General features: G+C 36.5%; 1 protein-coding gene across 2 annotated transcripts in view; it reads right to left on the bottom strand.

The window, feature by feature from the left end:
* The window catches only part of TAFA5 (TAFA chemokine like family member 5), a 410,454-nt gene that overhangs the window by 53,096 nt on the left and 329,972 nt on the right, over positions 1 to 27,386 (bottom strand). For both annotated transcript variants that reach the window (XR_011148129.1, XM_069003863.1), the window contains exon 4: positions 24,707 to 24,834. Coding sequence is in view for 1 of the 2 variants with exons in the window: in XM_069003863.1 (XP_068859964.1) it covers positions 24,707 to 24,834 (128 nt within the window). In the remaining variant the exon portion in view is untranslated. The remainder of the gene's footprint in view (positions 1 to 24,706; positions 24,835 to 27,386) is intronic.

Raw genomic sequence — 27,386 nt, 5'->3', positions numbered from 1 at the left:
CAATGATACCTAAAAACCTCATGGAGGAAATACTAACAGCTTGGATCCAATCATAATCATTTACTCACATTCTTAATTACTAAAAGTCATACTATGATTTTTAATTTTCCAAAGGAAGAAGTTTTTCCTACCAGCTTCTAAAAAGTAGAAGACATGATATTTTTAATGGAACTGTGCTCCTACCCAGCTGACTGTTAAATCAGAAGATCATAAAGAAATATACACTCCACACGAACTTTTGTTTCATAGCATTTACATTTCTTCCACGCATGCAAAGGAATTCCCAATCCAATCAAAATGCTGATAACCTTCAGTTTGGAGATTGGGTTTATTTAAAAGACAGCTAGACTTTTAAAAGTAATAAAGGTTAAAAAAACAAAAAAAGAAACTTATTAAATCTAGCTAGCTGGCTGCCTAAAAAATTGCAAATATAAACAGAGAAGTTTCATCAACTGCGCTTTGAGAAACCTCTAACTTTTTTTCTCTTGCAAATAGGTCACTTCTTCACCCCATGATTTTTAACCATCTATGTAAGTAACTTGCAACACAAGTGCATCCCACATCACCTCTGGTAAAATATAAGGTAACACAAAGAGTGCAGCCACGTAAAGGAGCAGGTCTGATCCCTGCTACAGAATAATTGTGACTGTAAATATACTTACTTAATAAACTGTAAGGGAAAATTAGTATTATATCTACAGGAATAAAGAATGAATGGCATCAATACAGCTATATTTTGGGGTACAAAAACTCTGCAAAGCACTGTGGGACAGGGACTGGGCTGAATATAAATCCACTTTCCTGTAAGAGACTTATCTAAAATGCATATAAAGGGAGGATCTTCACTACTGAGTCAATAGAGCACTGGAGTCCAAGACACTGCTAATTCTGGAACAGTCTGTTCAGTTCTGCTAAAACTGTCATCTAGAAGATCTCCAATAAAATGGAGAGTTTTCGGAAGATATTAGAGAAAATAATTAAAGGAATGAAAACAGACCTTGCCTGATCAAAGGAAAAGATTAATGGGAAAAAAGGGACTTAGTCACAGCCTGTAAAATTCTGTACAGGTTTTTATCTTGCATTTTCCCATCCAGCAAACAAAGGTATAATAAGATCCCATGACTGGCAGTGATGGAATTGATGATAGATGAGTTTGCCTCAAGAGTGTAGTTAAATTTTCTAACCAATGTCTTTTAGAAGCATTTATGTAGTATTACTTTTGAGTCACCCCACTTGATGATTTAAAATAATGCTTTTTAGAGCATTGTTTAATAACATGATGGTCTTTTCCAAACTAACCTACAGAACAACTTAACTAATAATTAGTGCTTCTAATATTAGAGGGTAAATTAATTCAGTGAAGGATTCAGAGAAAATAAAAGGCTAATTCACCAATAACCTAAGTGAAAAAAATTAGCATAATAAACCTCTATTTCATTAACAGATCTGTGATTTAAACACATTTTTGTAAAAACTCCTAAATGAAGATTTATTTCTCTTTGGTCAAGAAGTAGGTTCTTTATTCATGACTTCACAGTTCTTTAAAAACATAGCATCCATTCTAATTTTGTCATTTGGGAAGGTAATATGCTGAGTTAAAATCTTGTCCATTCAGGCTTTATTTCTGTAGGATGTGGGCTACAGATAATTTGAACAGCAAAATCTCCTATCTCTTGGGAAGCACTCATTTGCTTTTAAACTCCAGTGCACTCACTGCAGTCATGCACTAAAGCACCATATTTACAACACAGAATACTGGATGTATTTAACAGGTTCAATTCTGTTTGCTGGTTAAAGATTAAGAAACCAAAAGATGGCATCTATTAACAATACTGCATGAAGAAAGAGGAATCACTGCAGACTGAAGTAAGTCCCACTGGGGGCCTAAGAAGCACCTGCCATTTTCACGTGGTGAGAGATCAATCAGTCTCTGTATGCAGCAAGATGACCTGCCAAAAGCTGAACCATAAGGGGGAGAGAAGAAAAATTATCAATTCCCCAAACTGTGTGCTCTGCGGTAATAAAATGCTGCTCTCTAATCACTTTGCAATTGTGGTATCTTGGTCAAGATCAAACTTTGCAATGAAACCCCAGGTTGATAAACAGAAAAAAAAAAGGTGTCCAAAATGTATTAGAAAATGAATTCTCTCTATTGTTAATGTGGAAATTCAGTCACATTATGAGAAAAATAAGTTTTAGGGTTTTCAAACTGACAGCTGTGGAGCACAAACACCCAGGGTTTTTTCCTCATGTACAAGACTCCATATTTCCCAGACTTCAGTTCATTGCTTATTTGATTTCTGGTTGCCATGGAAGACTGAGTTGGCCAATGGAATACTAAAACATTCTAAATATGCATCAAAACCACAACTGTGACAACTGGAAATGAAAACAGGAGAATTGGAACCTGATATTTGTCTATTTGCTTGGAAGTGTTGTACCAACATCCCTATAAATTCACTTATTATGAAGCAGAAGAATAGTCTAAAAATCACAGAATCGTGCAGATAATTCTAGGTTCCTACCAAAAGTCCAGGCTATTACCAGCTTGGGTTGGTGCCAGGGCACTTGGATACAATTACATGTCAAGGTAAGGAAAGCCAACCTCAATTTGCAAAGATGAGAAACCATGAATGAAATCTCTAGACATTACTATTCTTCCCTAGGAAATCAAATACTCAAATGCATCTTAAAATCTGGCATGATAAAAAAAAAATAAATCTGGAATTCTAGGGGAAGCAGTTAGATCATGCACTTCTTATGTGATTAGCCTGGATTTTTTAATACTTTCATGTTCTCTCTCAAGTGTTTTTAAAGCCACTCTTCCACAATATGAAGTGTGATTTTTCATTTCCTGTTTTACAGAGGACAGCTGTGGAGCAGTAGTTCAGTAGTAAATAATACAGGATGAGAATCTGTTTGGTATACATAAAAAAAAAAAAAAAAAACCACAAAAACAAAAACAAAACCAAAGAGGCTTATTATAGGTATTTATTTTCATTTTCACTTCACTGCTGTTAAGAAGAATGATGGTTATAATAAAAACTCTCAATTAGAAACATCCAAAGCTGTCTTTCAATGTAACAAAAGAAGTCCAAACTGGCAAAAATTAAAAATAAAGAAGACAGCCAAAAAATTCAAAGTTGTATATTATTCTTCAAGAGTCGATTAGAAAAGTACTTTTGTTTGAAACAAAACTATGCCAACAATCTGAGAAAACGGTGTGCTTATCTTTCACTGGAGAAATTGTTCTGGAAGTGTTCATCCTTGCACAAATATTACCTTTAAGATATTATTAAGGTCATGGTCTGCAGAGGTTAACTGCTGAGCAAGTGACTGTAGTGTTAGCTCAAGAGAGATCCAAAGATGGCTATAACTGTTACATCAAACTTGCAGGAGAAAAAAACGTGACTTTCTCATAAGAGAAAGGCTTTTAAATAGCTAGTTCAGTTCCGCCAGTTCCTGATTTAGTCTATTCTCTGTGACTGCAATTAAGTTTCAGCAAATCCATCTTCCCATTAGTTTTTCTCCTCAAACACCATTGTCAATATATTTAATTTTAATACTACACCTTCAGTTGTCCCACGGAGACAAATACAACGCAACACTGGGCAGACCTGCTCTTCAATCTGAGGTAAAGTTCTGACTTCAATGAAGGGAACAGGTAGACTTCCTCTGATTTCTGCGGTATCATGTTTTAACACACAGACTCTATAAATAAACACGTCTCTAGGGTTTGCACAGTAAATCCTGTTATCACTTAGTGCCCTGAACAACTTCCATACATTAACACTCAGTAAATTAACTTGTACAGTTAAAACAAAAAAAGACTTAATCAATGACAGTTATGTAGACAATCTTTAAGAAAATTATTAAAATAAGCTCTTGATAAAGACTACAAAGATAGAAAATAAACAAAACCCCAAAACAACAAAAAACCTCTTCGTACCCTACAACAGAACTGCATATATGAAGAGGTAAACTGCAAATAATTTCTTTCACACATAACAAGAGCTTTCAAACTGTAATGTGTAGCATAGTTGCCTATTAAATAGGAAGAAATATATTCTTTCTTTTTGGCTTTCAAGTATCACAAAAAATATATTCTGTACTTCTGTGTGAGAGCTAAGTACAAAAATGATGAACAATGCTGCAGTCTTTAGTGGTTGCTTCTTTTTCAAAAAACTCTTCTAGGATGACAAAACTTACTAGCAAGTTCTGTGTATGAATTGTGTATCACTGAGGCTTACTGTGACTCAATGCCTATGGAAGAGATTTAAAGCTATAGCTGTGTAATAATATTCAGAATACAAAATTAAATACTTCCCTTTCTAGGAATAGTAGACTAAGCTAAATGATGCCTAAAATGATTTTTAGATATCTTACAAGACATCACCTAATACCCAGCTTTAGCTAATCCTGAAAGCATTTCACTCTCTACCCAGTTCTCAGTTTGATCTCTACTTCCCCTGTGCTTTTATATTAAATATCAATGTGAGTGCATTGACACTGATACACAGGGAAGCGTGTGCTCTGGGGAGAATTCTGTCTTTCTTCTGCCTAAGCTTCTCTATGATCTACTGTGCCTAACCTAAATTCCACTTAACTCCCCAGAAAACTGCAAACATTTTTATGGTCAGTCACAATCTAAAAAGCCATGGAAAACACAGTGTTTAACTCCTAGGAAGCAACCTAATGGCTATCATCCATAGTCCTTGCAATATAAGCTATAAAAGTTTCTATTCACAGCCTGAACCATACTGAAAAGTTTCCAAGAGCTCAGCTTAGAAGTTTGAATAAAAAATTGTAAATATTACATCTCAGGTATTTTTAAAGAATGTCAGTGTATTTTTTCCTGGATCATCAGCAAGCACCCTCTCCAGTTTATGCTGAAAGGACTTCTGTCATCATTGAAGAAGAAATATTTTAAAGTACTACTGTGTTAAACAAATTAGAAGGACTCCTCTGAGTATCCCTAATTTATATTTCCAAACCATTTTAATTAAAACATATATCTCTGTACTTAACTTAAAACCTGTATTTCAATCTGACTGCCTTATTATGATTTTTCAAGGTTCCTGTATGTATATATGCATATACATTTTGAAAAACAAATATAAATAAAATATGATGGAATAAACACTGATTAGAACATTTTGTAACATCATTAACATACCCAATTTACATGGCACAAATCTGCTAACATCTGCAGTGATATAGAATCTCTCAACATCTTTTACATCGTGAAGATGAAAACAGCCTTTTTTTTTTTTTTTGCTTCATTTGGTACAATAAATAAAACAGTGTATTTCACTTATTTTGCAGTCACGAGAAACCAATATGTCATTACAGCATATTAGCATAGAACATGAAAAGGGAGAAGATGGAACTATGACGCTGAGCCATTCAACTAATCTGTTAGCCCAGGACCTAGAACAAGAAATTACCTCCATCAGACAGTAATTCATTGTTCTGGGAGGTTCCAAGATAAATAACCTAGACTACAGCATCACCCCCCTTGGCATTTTTTATATTTCTTCATTTCCATCATCCAAACTGAACAGTGGAATTTTAAACAAGGAACAATATATTAAAACTGATGAAAACCATGTCCTTATATACACTAACATGCAGAAATTTCTGAAACCATTGCTGTTGACTATTTGTGACCAATATTACGTCCCTGTTTATTTAGATGGACTTGGTTGTTTGGTCAACTTTTAACTGGGAAAATGTTTTCTTGACTCTTAGCTGGAAAATAAAAATCTGCCAAAAATGAAAATATATTTTGAAGGTTGCCAACTGTTGATGTAAAATGCAATTATGTTACAATTATATCCATAGTGTACTAGCACAAAGATGCAATAAGTATCATCCATTCAGACCTTATAAAAGAAAGCTCAGCTTAATACTCAACTGCCAGATTTTTGTTTCAGTTGAACTGTTTCACTCAATATCCATTTGTACTAATAAATTAAATACTAAAGTCTTTATTCAGCCTGAAAAAGCAACTATAGTCTTCCTCTGCTGAGAGTGGAGTGTACAACTTACCTAATAGTAACAGATCTGTAAATTGATACTGTAGTCTGTCCATCTGAACATTTTTAAAACAGACAGTTCAGATCCAATTCAGATCTGCAGAAGTTCATTCAAGAAAGTATTAAGTCCTTAGAAGCAACCCTCCTCTGCAAATTCCTACAGACAAATAACTGTTGACAACCTCTTTAATTTGCAGTTCTTTATTTCCACAGAGCCGTGTGGTAGCAATCTATCATCCACAAGGTTTCTTGCCTGTTTGCTCTTTTCCTTTGTCCACATCCTTTGCCCCAGGCATTCTTCTGCTTCACAAAAACTAACTGCTTGTATTTCAGAAAACCTGAATGCAAAGTGTTATGCATTTGCAAGCATCCAAATCCAAGAAAGCCACTGTGCTAAAAGTGAGTGCTTAGATTCAGGAGTCTGAAACCAAATCACTGAGACTTTCAGCTCTTAACCTTTGCAAACTGTTTTTGAAACAAGAAAGACCAGAAACACATTGAACCAAACCACTTTCCCATGGGCCACTGCAGCTGTCAGCATTGCGGTGGCAGCCAGTGGACTGGGTGTTGAGCAGGTTGTTGAACAGATACTGATTTTTCTACTTGTTATATTATTTTCCCACCTTTCTCTTCCACTCAGCTGAAACCATCTCTGTGTCTTCTCTTCTCAGCCATCTCCGTGTGTATTCCACACCCTATCAGGTGCGGGATCCCACACCCTATCCGACACACTTCTCAGGTGAAGAGCTATTACCATACATTAAGATAACCTACAAAGTCAATATCTAAAAGTAAGATCAGTCTGAAAAACAGTTTATTACCTTTACAGATTTTTTGACTACTTATCCATTGTACAGTGCAGGCTTTTTCTGTTTTTACATTTCAGATACATCACATACTATTCCAAGGACAAAAATGAAATGTACGCCAAAAATAATTTTAATGTGAATGTGTCATTCCTCACATAAATTAATGGAAGACCTAGTCCTTGGTTCATAAAATTCTAGCTTATTTGCCTTTATTAGCATGCATTACCAAAGACATATAAGATACATCCCTGTCTCCCGTTTTAACAAGCACTTTTACTAAGATGATTGTAATTAATGATGGGTCTTTTATTACAAATTATTTTGAAATTTTTACTTCCAAAAATGTTATCAGCAGTAAAATCTCCATCACTAACAACAGACCACTCAGCACCACGAGGCAAGAGAAAGATAGCTTCAATAGAGCAAATAAAGTAGCAAAAATACTTCTTTTCTGTGAAAGGAACTGTTGGACTTCTCATATTGATTATGTATTTCTTGTACTTTTTGCATCCTTCATGTTCATCGTAATTTTAGAGGAAATAGTTCCATAGGATTGTAAAAGACAAGTCATTCCTCCTAGAAAGATCAAATTGCTCCTGTGATCAAGTCAAGTAATTCAGCTTGCTCTGGCACTACAGGAGCCAGAGAACTGGAAGAGCAGCAGCCCCTTAGATCACTGGGTCACTGGGTCACAGTCCTATCTGTATGAAGATCTAAATCAAATGACCCAAGCGACTAGCCACTCACTGTAGATGAAAACTCTCTCATTAATCCTTATCGGGGGTGTGTTATCTTCAGAGGACTCAGAACAATTAATGAGATTTCTAATATTTAAGATGCAGTTCATGATAAAGCAGCAATGGGGATCTACAGCAAAACCTTAACTGAAGCACCATGGTCTCTCTGGGGCAATAGCCATCTCACCTGAAACCTGCCTGAGCTGGCAGATGACTGCAGGGATAACAGCAGAAATAAGGCAATCTAAGATTTTGCAGGGAACTTTCACAGACATTTTTCCAGAAAAGTTTAGGAGGGCATTCGCACATATGTAGTTGTATTAATAACTTTTGTATTAATGTATTAATACTTTTTGCCCCTTTCCAAACCCTCAGTTCACTTCCAGCTCTTGTCATCTACACCATGGAGTCCCCTCTAGGGGCCAGGTGCAGTAAAGTATATAATTTTAATGGTGGCAATTTTAAGAGCTATGGAAAGATTTCTGGTTTTAAGAGGAACAGCTGGGCCAAAATATTCTACTGAAACATGTACTATCAACATTACAAAACCAGAAATGCATCCTATTTTACGGGGTTAATAATCTTTAGTGCAGTTATCTTATTCTTTCATCTTTTTATTGTCTCGTAATGGAATACCATTTTTAAAGGATATTGTTCCAGATAGTATCAGAGATTTAGGAAATACAACCTATTAGTTTCTTTCTGCACTTATATTAGGCCTCTTAAGAATAAGTCACTTGGAAATAACTTGTGAGAAATAGTATCTCTATCTTATGGGCTTTTACAGAACTCAGCTTTATTTTTATGGATGTTGTTCATTTACTGAAAAGGTTAAAGATCTTTTAAAGTGTTTCATTATTCATCAGCAATAGAACTTAACACACATTCTATGAACAAAAAATTCCCCCCATACCACCTGTAATTGAATTGTTTCTGCCATTATATACTAGCAGTGAAAACCCTGGATTTTTCTTACATTATGCAGTAAGTTGTAATAGGGTGCAGTATGATGAAATATACATATGTAGTGCTGGTCAACAGAATATTACTGAATCCAGCTCAATAAATTCTGATTTTCCATGTTTTGAAAGACTCAGAAAAAACCACCACCATCAGCAAATAAGGTAAAAGAATGGGGTTTCAGTCCTGCTATCATGGAAAAAGAAAAAGCGGGAAAATTTCACCCTGCTGAGGCAAAGTCACTCAAGGTACACGATCACTTCTGCTTGAATTGCTGGCTTCCCAGAAAGCACAGGCTACACATAAGGGTCAGGTCTTCTAGGGCTAGATCACACTGTAGGCCAGAACTAGATGTGAGGAAAGGAGGCTGGCTAATCCTGAGCCTCGCAGGTGCCCTCATGCACAGAAATATATGGTTAGAGAAAAAGGTCTATACTAGCCTGGAGAAAAGGGAGCTGAGGAAAGACCTTATCACTCCCTGCAACTATCTGAAAATACATTGTATCCAGGTGGGGGTTAGTCTCTTTTGACTAGTCATAGGATAAGAGGAAATGGCCTCAAGTTCCACTGAGGGGGACAGATGGTGAGGGGATGTGTTTGTGTTAGATTGAATATTAGGTAAAACTTCTTTATCAAAAGGGTTGTCAAGCACTGGAAGAGGCTGCTCAGGGAAGTGGTGGAATCACCAGCCCCGAAGGCATTTAAAAGATATGTAAATATGGCACTTAGGGACATGGTTTAGTGGTGAACTTGACATTATTAGGTTAATGGACTTAATGATCTCAAAGGTCTGTTCCAATGAAAACGATTCTATGATTCCATGATTTTATCATTCCTGTCATAATGACTGTCTACCCCTGCAATTGTAAGTAGGCACAAAACTATCACTGAAAAGAAAATGAGAAGGTTTATTTGGGAATATTCTTCTCTCTGAATATGAATTAGTGGACCATTCTTGAACCAATGGGCAGAGAATTCAATGCAATTTTATTAATACGTCATGCTGACAATTTAAAACACGTACCAAGAATTCATACTTGTGGCTGTAGTCAATACAGTACAGTATAATTTCAGTCTTGTTGATACTAGCAAAATTTTCACAACCTATACATGATTTGTGAGTAGAGCTGTGCCTGAATCAAGGCCTTATTACAAACAAAACAAAATAAGCAAAAAAAAAAAAGGAAAAGGAAACCCCAAAAATAGAAGGAATTGTTGAATTACTTATAGAACTCTTCTATATTCTCTTCTATAGTTCTATTATATCTTTTCAGTGTATCAGTTTGCCAGCAAAGCTTAACAACCTCAGACTTTAAAAAGATGTGATATGTACAAAATCAGTCAATAAAACTGTCTGGAAACATCAACAATAACACGCTAACTTTATTACTTAGCACTCCTAACTTGGTTTGTGTACACTATGGTCACAGGTTTTTGATCATGAGGTTTACTAGTCTCTCCTCAAACTACTAGCTTTTCAGTCTGTGGGCCATAGAATTACAGAATGTCAAAGGGTTGAAATGGACTTTAAAGATCATCTAATCCAAATCACCCCTGCCATGTGGAGGGACCCCTCCCGCTAGACCACATTGATCAAGGTCTTATCCAATCTGGCCTTGAGCACGGTCAGGGTTGGGACATTCACAACTTCCTTGGGCAACCTGTTCCAGTGTCTAACAACCCTCACAATAAAAAATTTCTTCCTAATATCTAACCTAAATCTCCCCTCTTTCAACTTGTACCCATTATTCCTTGTCCTGTCACTAAAGTTCCTGATGAAGAGTCCCTTTCTGGCTTCCTGGTCCTTTTCGGGCTTCCCTTTCCTGATACTGGACAGATCCTATGAGGTCTCCACACAACCTTCTCCAACCTGAATAGCCCCAGCTTTCTCAGCCTGTCTTTGTAAGGGAGGTGCTCCAGTCCTCTTATCAGGTTTTGTGCCTCTCCTCTGGACTTGCTCCAACAGTCCTTATGTTGGGAACACCAAAACTGCGTGCCATATTCCAGGTGGGGTCTCACAAGAGCAGAGCAGAGGGGGAGAATCACCTCCTTTGACCTGCTGGCCATGCACCTTTTGATGCAGAACAGGTTGGCTTTCTGGGCTGCGAGCACACATTGCTGGCTCGCAGCGAGTTTTTCATCAACCAACACCCCCAAATCTTTCTTCTGCAGGGCTGCTCCCAATCACTCGTTCACCCAGCCTGTATTTGTGTCTGGGATTGCCACAACCCATGTATAGGACTTTGCACTTTGATTTATTGACCTTTGGGACATTTACAGAGGCTCACTTCTCAAGCCTGTCCAGATCCCTTTGGATGGCATTATCCCTTCCCTCCAGTGTGTTGTCTGCCCCCCCCAGTTAGGTGTCATCAGCAAATTTGCTGAGGGTGACCTTGATCCCACCATCCATGTTGCCAACAGAGATGTTGAACAGTATCAGCTGCAGTAGTGACCCCTGAGGGACACCACTCAACACGTGGACAATGAGCCCCTGACCATAACTCTCTGTGTGCAGCCCTCCAGCCAGTTCTTTATTCACCGACTGGTCCATCCATCAAATCCATGTCTCCAGTTTGGAGACAAGGATGTCACATGAGACAGTGTCAAATGCTTTGCATTTAAGTCCAGGTAGACAATGTCAGTTGTTCTGTCCCTATCTCCTAGTGCTGTAGCCCTGTCCTAGAAGGTCACCGGGTTTGGCAGGCATGATTTTGTAAAGCTGTGTTGGCTCTTACCAATCACCTCTTTATTTTCCATGTGCTTTGGCACAGTTTCCAGGAGAATCTGCTCCATGATCTTCCCTGGAACAGAGGTGAGACTGGCTAGTCTGTAGTTCCCCAGGTCTTTTGCTTTTTCCATTTTAAAAATGGGGGTTATATTTCCCTTTTTCAGTCATCATGGACTTCACCTGACTGCCATGATTTTTTCAACAGTGATGGATAATGACTTAACAGCTTCATCTGCCAGCTCCCTCAGGAGCCACAGATAAATCTCATCAGGTCCCACGGACTTGGGCACATTCAGGTTCCTTAGAAGTATTGAACCTGGCCCTCTTCTACAGTGGGCTGCGGGTCTTCATTCTGCCAGTCCCTGCATTTGCCTTTCTCAACTAGGGTGGCATGGCTGGAGTACTTGCTGTTGAAGACTGAGGTATAGAAATCACTGAGAAACTCAGCACTCTTTTTCCATGGTAGTAATGTCTCTCAGTAATGTCTCTCTTTTCCTTCTGGAGAGGGCCCACATTTTTGCCTAGTCTTTCTCTTGCTTGCAACATATCTATAAAGCCTTTCTGTTATCCTTAATATCCCTGGCCTGCAAGTAAGTGTGGCTCTGTTTTTTGAGTTTTTTTTTTTTTCTGTTTTGTTCAGATTTTGGTTAAGCTGCATAATACTGTAATGAAGATTTCCTTAAAAAGCCATATAAACCCTGCTGTGCAGATATTTCACTCTTTACAGCCTAGCTACAATACTCTTCTAAGATATGGTACCAAATTTTTATGCAATGCTCAGTTTCATGGCAGAAGTCTTTGCATGCATACAGACATTTATATGGCAGATGTTTTGTGCATGATATTTTTTGTTTTCCTTTCAAAAAATTGTATTATGTCTATGCAAATTCCCTGTACTTCAATAATTTTGTTAAGAGCTGACAAATATGATCAGTACTTTATCTTCCAATGGGAATAATACTCAAATACAGACTGCTTTGTCAGCAACATCTACAACACTTTGGGAGGGGCTTCACAATTTGTTTCATTTTAAAGTTCATTAATTTGAGGCATTTAAAACAAAAATGTATTATAAAATGGTGAATTTCTGGCTTTCATTAAAATGTGTATATTGCAGAGAATGTGATTTTGTCAGTACCCTTTATTTCCTTCAAGTTCACCATTAAAAATACAACTATATTTGTATTAGTGTTAGAGTTTTATTTCATATGTTGAATCAAAAACAAATAAAAGAGTGGCACAAAACACACTGTAAGAGGATGTTTTGACCCAGTTCAATTTTGATGTTCCTAAATGAAAAATAAAATATTACTTCTAGGGGATATAACGGGAGTGGATTTCTACATTACTAAGTTGCTACATTGCTCCCGTAAGAGCCAGATGACAACCCATCAGAACAGTGTGACTATTTCAGCAATGCAGGTAGAGATATTTTCACACTTACTTGAGCAGAACTGCATAATATGCTACCAAATAACCCCAGATTTTAAACATCTGCCAGTAGTCTTATATTTTTTATCATTTATTAAGAAGGACAAAGAGATTACTGGTGAAATACAGACATTTGAGAAAGCATTCGTCTTGCAATTAGAGGACCTTCTATCAAGCATTATTATATAAATACATATTTATTCATCATGTTGTACCATTGATTTCAGTAGAGTTAGTTACATCAAGAATGAGAAGAAAGAGAAAACAGCAGTTCACAAAGGAAAAACAAAGATGAAAGGTATGGTATTTAACATAACAAAGCCTACTGAAAATCAGATGATTAAGTGCAAGTATGCACTCAATGAAATGGAGGCGAAAGCAATGCTGCTCTCCACGTCAAATTGTCTTCTGGAATGAGAGTAACAGGGGATGATTTGATTTAAAAATAAAGACATAAAATGTGACTATAAAATAAAGGTAAGCATCAAACTTAAATGTTTGGAAGCGTTCTCCCTCAAATGCATTTAGAACTGCTCCCCCAGCCTCCACTGAACCTGTTTACTGCAGTATTATATGGGTAAACCTGATCCTCCGGATTGCCTGCAGTAGCCAAGATATTCACAGCCTCTGTTCAGATTCCCTAATGGCTCCAAGTTCTTATTTTTCCACCAATAACAAGTTACTATGAAAAAATTTCAAAAGTCAGTAAAAAGTTCTGCGATAATCACCCTGATTGCTTACCAAGTAACATGAAGGAAAAGGCAAGCCACCTAAAAGGTTAGGTGATAAACATCTAAACCTTCCAAATTCAATCTCTTAATTTGCATGTCTTTAGAGTTTATATTTATTAGCTCTCTCTGAAGTTAGTATTAAATAAAAAATGTTCGTTCACATTCTAAATGGAGGTCCCTCTACTATTTTCCAGATTTAGGCAGACAAGAATATGAAGTCAGGCTGAACCACTAGGATGAATCATGAAAAACATGGCAGTACCTTAAGCAAGTATGATGACAACAGGGCAATCCATCATTTGCATATCAGTCAGTAGGTAAACCACTTTTCTGGGATGAATCTAGACCTATTTATCGCAAGGGTGATTGAATCTCCCCATCCTGCATCCCAGGAAAATTCCATGATCACCAGGCAAATATGTCAAATCAGAATATTTTCTCACTCCTTTTTCAAAAACTAAAGCACTGTGCAGCAAATCTGAAGTTGCATGGAGAACTGACAGGATAGTTTGTCTAAGCTCAGTAGTAGACACCAATCAGGGAAGAGAACTGAGGATATAGACCTCTCTCCATGAAACATAGATTTTTATATTGTCATTGGATAAATAACAGTCTGGAGAGATATAATTGTCTTCTGGAGATACCTAATCTGACTGCAAAGCCACTGTGCACAGAAATTTCACTGTCCTGGTTGAGGTCTGGATAGGTACCCACTCTTCTGGATGGATAGTAAAGCTGGGCACCTTTGCTCATGTCCTTGGCTTACACATTTAAGATATGAACAGATGGGAATTCAATTCAAAATTTGCAATGCCTAGAAAGAAATTTCATCATATAATTTGTGTCCTGTTCAAGCCCAGGTGTGTCAAATCTCAGAGACTAGTGAAAAATACAGTAGTTGGCTTGTATCTGATTTTCCCATGCTACCTCTACTATTATAAGAACTATCAGTCTTCCCATAAACCTGACAACTTTCTTTTACTGTTTACACATTTGACATTCCCACACCACAAAATATCTCATTCTTTTGTGGCTAGAACAAGAATTGTTGTGTAAGGGAAAATTCTCAGGACTTCATGGAGAGAAAGGAAAGAGGCAGGAACTAAAAGGAGAAGAATAAAAGAGAAAAGAATTTTTTTTTTTTTAAAAGGTAAATTTATTAGAGAGTAGAGATGCTACCTTTAAAAGCCCTGGTCCAGAAAAGTACAACATCCTCCAGAGTTTAGGACATGGACTTTAAAACATCTTATCCTGTTCATGTAGGGCTACACTGGTATATTTCACATGAGGGATGTATTTAATGCACTTTGTCTTTACTTCAGAGTCAACTTTCATAATTCTTTGGTAAGTGCAAAGTGGGGAAGAATAGCAGTGTTGGCTGAAAAAAGCTAACTAGGTATCCATCAGCAATTGTTGATGGCCCAAAGGCAGTGGAACTATGTAATAAAGGCAGACAGCCTCATAGGTTTTGGCCTAGAATAATTTAATCTGCAATAAGAAGCTGATCTGGCTGAAAACTAACCTGGCAAAAAGTGATGGCTATTTTGCATCCCAGACATTTCCACAAGCACTTAGTGCCTGACCAAAACAGAAGTCAGGCATATACAGACAGAGTGAGGTGGGAGAGTAGGAATGGGGCACTCTGGATTTAGATTGGTTTAGACTACCATGAAGCTGCACTACAAGTTGAAAGAAAAGCTCTTAGTCTATATTTTGCTGATTGATTTTGCTATCCCACCCTTGCCTGGCTTTATTTGGATCAAGGATCAGCCAGTTTTGTTCACTTCCAACCTCTTGTCTCATTCATGTATAATGAGATTACTAAGACCTAATGAAAAACAGGAATAACCCGAGTTTTGGGCTATCACTTTCTCATGACACTGTAAACTGAACTGTCTTTCTGCATACCCCTGCATGCTCATATGCAAGTGATCCAGAGGAGTAGCTGAAAAAACCTCACAGGCAGGAGTTAACTAGATCAAAAAAACTGGCATCTTTATCCTTAAGGTCTGCCCCCAAGGTAAAGAAACTTACATGCAGACATAATGCTATTGAGTATTTCTATTCCAAATGGTTAATGAAAATATAGCAGTGGAATACTGGAAAACAGAAATGTCTGTTATGTGTCTACCTTTCACAGATTTTCAATCACTCTTAAGAGCTTAATATCTTTTATGCTTTTGAAACCATTCTTAATAAAATAACATTAGACTTTTCACAAGTCTGTCACTTCCTGGGCCACCTCGACCTAGATCAATACACTCCTGTTAAGTGTTATTATGCACTGTTCGCAGGTCCTCCATCAGTATCTTGTTGAAATGACAGTTTTCAATATGACAGGCCTTTCTGAATTAATTTTCAAGTATGGTTTTAAGAAATAATGTGTCAAATGTTATTATAAAAATCCATGAACTAAAACACCTTTTTCATTTTCTATATTCACTGCTTGTTTTTTTCAGTCCAAGAATTCTAGCTTGCTTTGCATGATTTAACAGAAATCTTTGGGAGTATTCTTAAAAATGGAAATGTTCCAAAATGGATATACATGTGCAATAACTTCATCTTCTAACACTTATGTCATGAACATTTTCTTTGGGCAAAATGGGTGTGTAATAATTCCAGCATTTTAAATTCTTGGGGTTGATGTGAAATACCAGTTTTCAGCCTTCGTAAGTTTACTTTACATGCCCACCAAAAACGTGTTTTAAACTATATATCAAGTTCTGCGTTAGTCTTTCCAGCCTTTTTCCTCGTTTGCATTATCAAATCTATTTTTCTTCCACACATAAAATGTATCCTGTAGTCCCCTTCAGTTCAACCATATGGTATCCAGCATCTACTGAATCCTTTCTTAAAAACAGTGTGTTGTGCTACTTACAGCAAAAAATTGCACAACTAATCTCCAGGTTTGTTTCCTCAGATAGTCTCTCTTTGCAGTCACTTATTAAATGAAAATTGATTTTCTCATATTCATGCAAGAAATCAGAACCTTCAGACAGTATCAATCTATCATGAAGCATATATGGTAGGAGTGGGCAGCGCTGTATCAAATTGTCTGATTTAGCAGAAATGAGAGGTTTAGTGAGAAATGAGGTTTAGTGGCTTACCACAGACAACCAGTGAACCAGCACATTCTCCTGACTTCCAGCTGTCACCCCACAAGGGCACTGGTCTATAGGTTTTATGTCGTGTGCTCACCCTGTGAAAGATGCTGTCCATACCCTTAGAATGTCTATCTGTTATGCTAAGAATTGTCAAAACACAAAAAGACCCAATATTACCATTACTAATATGAATTTGGTTTGTCTGTTGCTTTTAGTCCATCTCAATACTAATTCTTAACATGCTTATTTCTTAGACCGGTTACCACGTTATTTCAGAATTTGGAAAGGCCTATCTAAATGCAAGTGGTGACCAAATTGTCAAACAATAATTTAAAAATCTAGTATCAGGTTCTTCACAGACTCTCTTTGATGGGCCTGCAAATTTTCCAGGCAGATACCTGAACCATCCATTAGAGGCGTGAATTTTCTGTGCCCTGAGCCTTCCATTTTTAAATTTAGGCTCTTTTCTTGTTTTGGGGGCGATGAAAGATAATCCTAACCCTATAAAAGAACATACTTTTTACTGGTGTCCTGGAAAAGTATGCAATTTAGAAAGAATTTCAAATGAAAGTATTTTGTGTTTATCAGGACCAACTTAACAATTTAGGTATTCCTTAAATGCACCTTTTAAAGACTTTGAACACTTTAACTTTTTCAAATATCCACAATTCATTGTGTGGGTTCACTCTATGACAGAGTACTGAACTCACCAAGTTACAGATGTGGTTTTATTTCCATTTCAGAATTCTGTTTTCAAAGTACAGAAAAAATCCCCAACCCAACAAAGGGTCTGCTTGGTGTTTTTACCGAAAACATAATTTATTCCACAAACCCATGAAACAGACTATCAGAAATTATTATTATTGCCTTGGGTAGAATCAGCTTTCATTTACTTACTGAAAGTGACAGTTCAGACCTCAAACGGATCAAAATGTAGCTCATTTTACAGTGCAGTAACTGTTTTTATAAATAGATTAATCTGTATAACCACGAAAAGCCATAGTTCATAAGCATTAATCAGAAACCATTTTTACCTCACTGAATCTAAAACTGGCCTGTCCCTAAGTTAGCATAGTAAGATTGGACTGAATGCTAGAATTCCCAATATGACTGTGAGATAAGTAATGGGAATCCTGAAAGAAAATATATCTCTAGAAGTCTTATCTATCTAAAATTCTGTTTATTTATTTGCACAGAATATACAACATCTTTGAAATTGCCCATGCAGAAGTGGGCACTCATATTTTCTGTAACTTTATAAAGACAAAAAAAATTAGTATAATTCTTAATTACTGCAATCTGAAAATACATGTTCTAAAAGTGAGGAACAAAACTTAAATTTCCCTAGTTCCTTCCAAGGATTTATTTGAGATGTTAACAAATTATGATTTCACTTAGTATGCCATTTCACTACAAGCTATTTTTGGTGTAAATTTTGGTCTCTTTTCAGGCAATGTGAATCACCAAACATCAGTAGAACCAGTATTCAGCATTCAGGACAGAGGAAGGCAGCTAATCTCTTTAAGTTGGTACTTTAAATATCTGACAGCTCCTTTCAACCTACAAAAATCACAAAATCTTTGCTACCATTTTGGCTTAGGACTTGAAGATCAGTTATTTGACATGAAGAAGTGTATTTTCATAAGGATAATGGAAAATACAATGTGCAGGTTTCAATACATTGGTATGACAAAGAAGGGCACAGCTTTGAAAAGACTGTAATAGTTGAAGCATTACTAATATGCAAGAGAACCCATGTATTTAGAAGGAATAGCATGGCCCCTCCATGAGACGCTTCAGCTTCATGAGGATTTTATTTCTATTTAGGTTTCTCTGTGCATGTAGTCCTTAAGACATGGGGCCATGAAGACCATCCTACCATTCTGCTTGTAAATTGTCTACCATTGTTCTGTAACACAAGAAGTAGAAACATGGTATTTAGCCTTTCTGAGAATTAAGACAACCAACTCCCATACCCCATATTTGCTTGGAAATTAATAGAACAGGATCTAGTTGCAATCCTGTGAATGATGACCCATTTGTAGATCAGGAAAACAATGAGGGGGATGGAAACTGCTCAAAGCATTAAAGCCTCTTGTAATCCATGGAAATAAATAGGTTGAATCTAGGCCTTGAAGTACACATCTATAGAGTAGACACTGAAGCACGTAGCTATAACATGTAAAGAATTGGTATTTTCTCTCATAATTTATATTAGTACTACTGAGAAGAACATCAAATTAATACAAAACTATTAAAAGGCTCAGTTAAAGCACTGTACAATGACTAGGACTTATTCTATAGATAGACTGGGACATTAGAATGAGATGTTAATTAAAAGTAACCTAGTTCTGGTAGTTCATATGTACAGTCAAAGATGCAGATATCATGACTTTTTGATCTCAACAATATCTGCCAAAGGTCTTCTGCAGAAGGTGTTCATGTTCTACCCTTCCTCAATTTGGTGTGTATATATAAAAGGTAGAGCACATCAATGTCTTAACATATGAAAGCTATTTCAGGCTAACGTCCAGTTATGTGGTGTGGTCTTGGAAAATCTTAATCAAATATCAATTTCAGAAGCACACTACTGAAACCTGAGTTGGTTTTAAAGGACTTTGTGATGCATAATGCTTGGTGAAGCAATGGTCTCAGAGCTCACAAAACTGGCTGGCAGCAGGACTTAAGAATGCAAATTATTCTTAGTGGCTTAAAGGATAGGGGTTTTTTTAAATCAGATTTCTAGACAACCAACTAGAAATTAAGAGTGAGTATGTCTGAGGATGGGCCAAAAGGGTTAATTATCTATTTCACCACAAAAGTGTATTTGTGAGAGCCCTTTCTGCTGCTGTTAAGGTCTCTCACAAGGCAGTGTCAGGCATGCCATTATGAAGAGGGACACATAGAAAAAGAGAAGAAAGAGAAGACATAGGGACTCACAATTCTGCAAGCTCATGGACTTTGAAGAAAAGATAGTCCTATAGGTTAAATATAGCCAAAGATTCTGATTCCCCAACAGCTGGCTATACACAATGAAAATTCAGGATCCTAATTTCCTTCTTGTTTCTAAAAGCTAATACTTGGACTAGAGTGAGGGGATACACCAGCCTGATGAAAAGCGTCCTCTGTAATCTTGGTCCATACATAGTGTTTCTGCTACAATTAGGACAGTGAAGGAACTTAGTAGATGAACTGCTGACAGATCTGTAGAATGGACACTGAAGCACACAGCTGTGACATGTAAAGAATTGGTATTATTGTATCTGTTTCATAAGTTGACCACTTCTGACAAAGGGGAAGGGTGAAACTTAATTTGGCATGGCATGCATGCAACATTCCACTGCTCTAATCTGGTATTGGCTGAAAGCTTGTTTTGGTAGGTATTGTATCCTGGAATGACATGGAACTAAAACTGGCATGATGTCAAAATACTTCCAAAACCAGCTTAACCAAATAAAATCAGCTGAGCTGTGGTGATGTGAAATGCACATTTAGAAACACTCAGAGCTGGAATGCAGGTGAGGCTAAATACAGAATACCAGTTTTATGTCAATACCTAACAACAACAGGAATATTACCAATGAGGACATTTATAAATAACATTAGTTTTATTTCTAAGTTACTGTGAATTTCTAAATCCCTTAAAATGTTAAGTCAGGACTCCCAAATTCACTGATGTATGGAGCTAAGAATTGTTAATCTTACTTTTACTGCTGGGGAAACTGAGGCAGAGAGGTTCAGTGACTTACCCAAGGCCACAGAGGGAGTCACTGTTAGAGCCGGGATTAGAGCTCAGGAGTTTCTGGCTCCCAGTTCCCAAGCTCAGACCACTAGACCATGGCCTCAGGATATTTCCAGCTGATCTTCAGTCTAAAAAAAAGTAAATTCTCAAGTATGTTACAGATATGTAACATATATAGATATATGTATATGTATATTTCTTTTTTCCTGAATGTAATTGTATGAGAACACATTGCTCATACATATGCCAGTGATGAAAATCAAACCAGTATATTTTATCTGAGTTACTTTATCATACATATATGTATGATAAAGCTTTGCTGAAAAAAAATCTTGATTTAAATTACAGCTAATACAAATATATATATTTTTCAGGGTAAGGAACAAATTGCCTTTCCAACCCAGCCAGCATGTCATTTATATTAATGGTGAGGAATGATAAGTTGCTCTGTGTGTAAGTAAACTCTATTAAGAAAGTCAGGTCCCTTGGTGAAGCCAGATCCTTAGTAAATTTTACTAGCTAAGCACTGAGCTCCATGTCAGAGTAATTACACCTTTTATCCACTGTGAGCTCTCTCTTAGCTTCTCCATATTCCTTAATTTCCCACTTCAGCTAATTTAGCAGTAAAACAGCAAAGGTTTAAAAGGTTAGCGACTGAGGAATTGGCGCATGAATGTTCTGTTAAGCTCCATGCATTGAAATCACATTATGTAGAAGAAGGAATTAATTAAGTAACAATTAGGTAGTGATGGATCATTGACAACATATATACACTTGGGTGATAAAAATTAATCTCCCCAGTAAAAACAATGCATTGTGTATCTTCTCATCTATACACTAGCAAGGTTTGCACTTGAAATTTAAAATAGAAAGGCCCTTCAGCAATTTCTTTAAAAAAAAAGGCGTATCTTCTGGCAGTGTTAAAACTAAAAAATATTTAAAAAATCATGTAACTTAATTTTTAATAAATAATTGAAAAAAAAGGAGAATAAAAAAAAGAATTTTCAAGGCAGGAGATTTTAAAGTGACTGTAAGGACATTTGTTATATGAAAGTACTTCATATGTTGAAATTGCTAACAATTGTGTAGTATTCTCCTGCTATCTTCTTTTACAAGTTGCCATACTGTTTCCTTGTATTGACAGTCAGCATCTTAATACATAGATTGGCAGTTAGCCCAGTCAGTCCTCAAGTCTAAAAGCCTCTTAGAAGATGAAAAATCTTTGGTTCATTCACACCTTGTAGAGAGAACAACAGGGCAGAAGTGACATCCAGATCCATTTAGAGTATACTTTGAGTCTGATTTTCCTTTGCCTTGCACCTTGTGTAGTCATTTATAGCTGTGCAAAGTGAGCACAAAATGGATATAAAACACTTTTTGTGAGGAGAGAATTCTGATTTGGTTGCATTATTTCCAGAGGTCAACACAAAAAGTGCCAGCCAGTTGAAAAATCTGGCTCTGCATAGAAGGTGTAAACAACTTTGACACAAAATATAAAGCAAAAAGCAGAAGCCCTTTCCAAACATTTTACAGAAATGGCACTTCTGTTTTGCAGCAATGGGTATTTTCACTTGCTGTTTGCTTGGAATTTCCATAGAAAAAATACTAAATGTTAAACTCATCTACAGGAAACAAATGCTAATTTTTTCCTTTCTTTGTAAGAATCGTATTTAACTATGAGTCCTAAAGTATATTCTCACTTAAAAGGGAACTCATGTCATCTATAAGATGTCTGGAAGTGCTAACTTTCCACATGCTGCTTTTAAACCCAGTACTTAAAAAGCTGCACTTCTAAAAACCCTATGGAATGAATGTGAAAAGCTGATATTACCACAACAGTTGGTCTCAGTCCATCAGAGTTCAACGCTGTTCTGACTTTATTACGGGTGACAAATTATAGTCAGCATTTACCAAACAGTGATATCTCTGCTATACAATCTACTATCAGTATGATAACTCAAGACCTACTGCCAAAAATATCTTTAAGATGCAAGCTATATCAGCAGGAAAGGGCTGATTAGATTAACAAATGTGTTTTAACAAAACTGATAGTTAAAAAACCAAGGACCTAATCTGGCTGTTGCTGGAGATGTTGTCAAGACTTATTCCTACTTAAGAACCATGTACAGTAACTAATTCAATATGTCTGGACATTTTTTCCCCATACTACCTAGTGGTCATTTTTATGCCCCTGCCCAGCCAGAAATCCTTCCTAGTACACTTAAATACCATGATGGGCATGATAGTGCCTGGCAACTTATGTATGTCGATTGAGAGCAGAAATAGAAATTACTGCATTAGCGCTGTTGATCTGAGAGTATTGCTAGAGTAAATAATGTCTCTTAGTGTTTCTACTGGAATTTTGTTTTCTTTTAATCACTGTCATGCATTTCATGAAGTCATCCTAAGACACAGTTTCCAAATCGACTACTATGGTCCAAAGCTCACCCTTCAACCAATATGCTATTGGTACTGTATTATAGATGGGAGTTTATCGGAGGGTTTTGTATTTGTTTTTCTTCTTGTCTTTCTTCCCTCTCCCCGCTCTGCATTCAGTGCTTCCGTAAGCATTCTGAGTTGCTAGTCTGGCTTGACTGGAAAGTACTGCGTGTTTGTTGTGTGTCTGCATGTGTGATACCAACTGTTGAAGACTGCTTGATGTTAGATGAGGGCTTATGCTCAGAACTGTTCTACAGTTGTCTCTGGCAAAATCTTTCCTTACCAATGACGATGATGTATCTGTGTGGGGAGAGTCTGTTTTACAATATTATACTTGCTGTGGTCTTAATTTTACTGATGGGGCATGATTATGATTTCATTTACATTAATCAAATTCATGAGTCATTCCATTCATGTCAATAGCATTAAAGAGCTATACAGACAAGTAAGAGATCAGAATCAGGCTTCTGGTGTTCAATCTGAAAGCATATCTGAATCACTTCATTAAAGACAGAAACCGAAGGATAGATCCTCTGCTTACTTTGCATTACTCAGTCATGCCATTACCATAAAACATCAAACAAAGAACTAAAATGACAGCTGGCAATGTGTCACAGTACATAGGTTTTCTGTTTACCTCAGATACAGAAAACACTCCTGAATTAATAAGATTTAAGACTATATTTCAAGTATGACAAAGTTATGGTATTAGATCTCCTTGCCTTTGAAAGTTGGCATTAATGTTTAAAAAACTTTTTTCCTTCCCTTTTTTTATGTCACTCTTACATAACTTGAATGCAAAAGATTTACATAACTTGAATGCAAAAGATCTAAAGGCAAACTATATTTAAGTAAGACCTCAGAGATGAGTTAAGTTTTATAGCCCTGTCCATAATGAGTATCATATCTGGAAAATACAGAAGCATGAAAACAGTGGTCACAATGCATAAAATTTGTTTTGTAGGTATCTCATACAGAATTATCAAATCTCCCTTCTTTTTAAAAAGTGAAAATCATGTTAATTTTCTAGATACAGGTGTTCTAAAACAGTAAAAGGTTTTGTACCACTTTCTGTCTCCTGCTCAGACAGAGAAATTGTGCAGGCGACGATGGGCATTAATTTAGTCCTCACTGATAAGTACGTCTAAGACTAAATATTCTTGAAATTGCACTTATTTAAATTACACTCAAACTCCCTGTAAATCTAAAAAAAGATTATAAGGAGGGGAAATAATTTCAAGAGGCCTAGCAAGCTATCAGAAAATTGCTCTATTATATCTCTTCTGATTTTTTCAATTTTTTAAGTCAAGGAATTGCTGGAATTTGAGACCATTTTCTAGAAATCTGTTTGATACATTATAGGCCCAGGAAACTATTAGTGTCGTATATACTTTCAGCTTCACTACAAGCACATGCCGCAAGGCACCTAAACTGAGAACTGAGGGATTTATCAACAAACCAGGGCCAAAAGGAAGTTGGAAGATGGGATCTTTTGCAACGTTTTCTGTAGGTCTCACTGAAAACTAAAGATCTGTCTGTGCAACTTGTTTTACCAGTATAATTGGAATAGAAAAAATATTTTCTTCAGAACTCCCAGTGAAAGCTTTCTTTTCACCCTGATAGACCACACATGGAGTTTTATATCCTGCACTACAACAGCATAAGAAAATCTGTGTATGCTGGAAGAATAAGATTCTTCAGGCTGAATGCAAACGTTAGTTAAACTACTGGTGTCTTTTAAGAAAACTTTGATATAATATCTACTCTTAATAACCATGAGAATGACTTGTTATCTTTTCCAATGTTGTACTTTGTGATAACATTGCTGTGTATTTCAGCATGCACACTTGGGCACACATTAATTATGAGGAAATCAACTTTACATAAAAGTGCTGAAAATGATTAAAAATCTCACTTTTTTTTTTTTTTTTCAACAAACTAAAGTGAATGAGAAATTGAAGAAATATAAAACAGAGAAGTGACCTACCGTGGTTGTCTTTATCCGTCCTCCTGGTTGTGTACAGGTCCAGCCTGATTTATTGATTAGCAAATCACAGCCTTCTCCTTCTAAACATGGAAGCATTTCACACCACTGTTTTGTTTTGATAATTCGTGCTATAGAACAGAAAAAGAAGAAGAAAAAAAAACCCAAAAACAATTGGCAGGAGAATTCACATTTCATTTATCTCTAAACACTTTCTCATTTGAGTTGTCTATTTTCATTATCTGATAATTCAGCAATAGTTTATGATGTAGACAGCCCTAGGCAATTTACAAAATTATTTACAACACATGTTGTGCCAACAAATTTAATTTCAAACTTAAAAACCAACAATAAAACAAAAGACAGCTTTATTATAAATCAAAAGAACATAGAAACTAGCTATTTTTCTAATTTCATGCTCCTCCTAATCAAGGAAACACTGTTGGAGGGGCTAACAATTAAGACTTCCTATCCTAACTAATCGTTATGGTAGCCCACAACTGGGATCCATTGTGTTAGACTCTCCATAAACCTGAGTAGACAGTCCTTATCCTGAAGTGCTGACAGTGTAAATAGACATGAGCCATGCAGTGGAAAGAGAAAAGCTATAATAAAGTTAGAGGGGTCAGCATAATGACAGCTGTTGTGAAACTGTGATACTTGCTATGGTAGGGGTATAGTCAAGGGCAGAAACTAGGAACATAAGGACAGGTGTTGAATGAAGCAAAGGTTGAGAAATCAGGGAGAAGGAGACAATAAGCTGAGGGAAAAGACAGGAACAAACAGCCTATTACTATAAGGGAAAAGAAGTCTAGTTAGGAAGGGCCCTAACAGAAAGATGGTGTGATATGTATTTTGTGTCTCCTCTTAATGCTTGCGTCTCTGGTGAGCCAGTTCTGCAAAACTTCCTCAAGGTCACACACAGCATGTAGTCTTGGAAGAACAGAGCCCTGACTGCAATGAAGTAAAAGCAGAGGAGCTGTAAGGAGAAACTTTTCTTCAAGATAGGGAGACAAGGGACTTTAATACCTGTAGACTTCTTTCTGGACTATAATACTACTTTTGAGTTCACCTTTGTAGTATCTGGGTTCCTTCTCCTAGAATAGTAAACAATATTACTAATATCTAGTATTCCATTATTCTTTCACTCTCCCCTGAAGACAATATTGTAGAGCAGAGTGTTTAGGATACTTTTCATAAAATACATATACAGAGAGACACTTTCATGATGCCATATATTCATGCTAAATAAGAAAAGGTCCCCCAAACTAACTTTTTCTCAGACTACAAGGCTTGCAGTCCACAGAAAATGGTCCTCAGGGACCTTTCCTGGGTTCCTTCAGGGATCATCTCACCAATTATTTCCTGGACTATAAGAAAGCTTCCCCACTTCAATTCATACATAAGTGTCCTAGGATTCAAGGCCAGAACTTGTTCCACATACAGGGACACAGATCATGGCTTCCTCTATGTTATGTGACACCAATACACATAACACACCTTCAATAGTTGTAAGCCCAGCAAAAAGAGAACTACAGGAGAAATAATTAGTAAAATAAGAGTACAAGAAGCTTATGCTGTATCAAATTAATTTGGAATCCAAGGAGGCTAAAAGCAGGCATTTATTCCAGCGGCAGTTGCAGCTTTATGCTCACCTGAACGTGTGATTCAGCCTGACTTCTGTCTGGAACTACTTAAGAATACAATTCCCAATGCCACTGAATCATGGCAAGAAATAGAAGTGCAATTTAAATTCTTTTAATAAAATCCTTTCCAATATTTTGACACAAAAAAGCTTGTGTCCTCAGCTCTGGTATAATTGTTGGTAAGCTCTAGCAATATAACAAAATCTGATTTCTTTCAGTGGAAGTTCAATTTGAAATTCATATTAATATTTTAATTAAAAAAAACTCTTTAGCACCTAAATGTCTACATAGGAATTTGCACTGTTCATTAGGCAATATATAAATCAATGGTGAAATGATTCATAACTACAATTTTTTGAAGCAACTCTGCTAAGTTTTTATAGCACATAATACACAGAAATGTGGATTGTACTTGGGCACCAGAGGTACAGCTCTACTGATAACTGGATCATATCAGTTTTTGACACTAACTCCTCCTCTGCAACAGATAATAGCCTCATCCTTTCTTAGTGAAGGCATGCATCCAGTTACAAGCTTAACAGAAAAAGCTCAGTAAAATGTTAACACCAAATCTGACTTACTTGCATGCACAACTTTCATAATTCACATATAAAAATGGCTATTTCTATCAATGTTTCAACAATATGAAGTATCTTTGAGAGACTGAATAGTCAGCTAAACTCAGAAACATGGACTAGATTGCCTTTACTATCTCAGCTAGGAGGTTTTCCTGGAAACATAACTTGAAGTAATCTTATTTTTTAAAAAAAGTATCTCTGAATTATTCAGTGTTTGCTTGGTCGCTATTGGTATTATCACAAATCCATGGGATCCTTGCTCTGGGTATTGGCCATATTAACACACACAATATGGCCAATACCATAAATTTAAGACACACCAAGAATATTTTACAAAACATGAAGTCTAAAACACTTCTGTGCTGGGTATAGACCAGTTCATGCATTTAGGCCTTGAGAATCAGAACTTCTTTTGCAGGGAAGAGTTACTCAGCTCAAATGGTTTACAGCTAATTGGTA

Source organism: Aphelocoma coerulescens, chromosome 1A (genome assembly GCF_041296385.1).
Source record: "Aphelocoma coerulescens isolate FSJ_1873_10779 chromosome 1A, UR_Acoe_1.0, whole genome shotgun sequence".
NCBI classification, from domain to species: Eukaryota; Metazoa; Chordata; class Aves; order Passeriformes; family Corvidae; genus Aphelocoma; species Aphelocoma coerulescens.
This window is presented reverse-complemented; position numbering and strand designations above follow the sequence as displayed.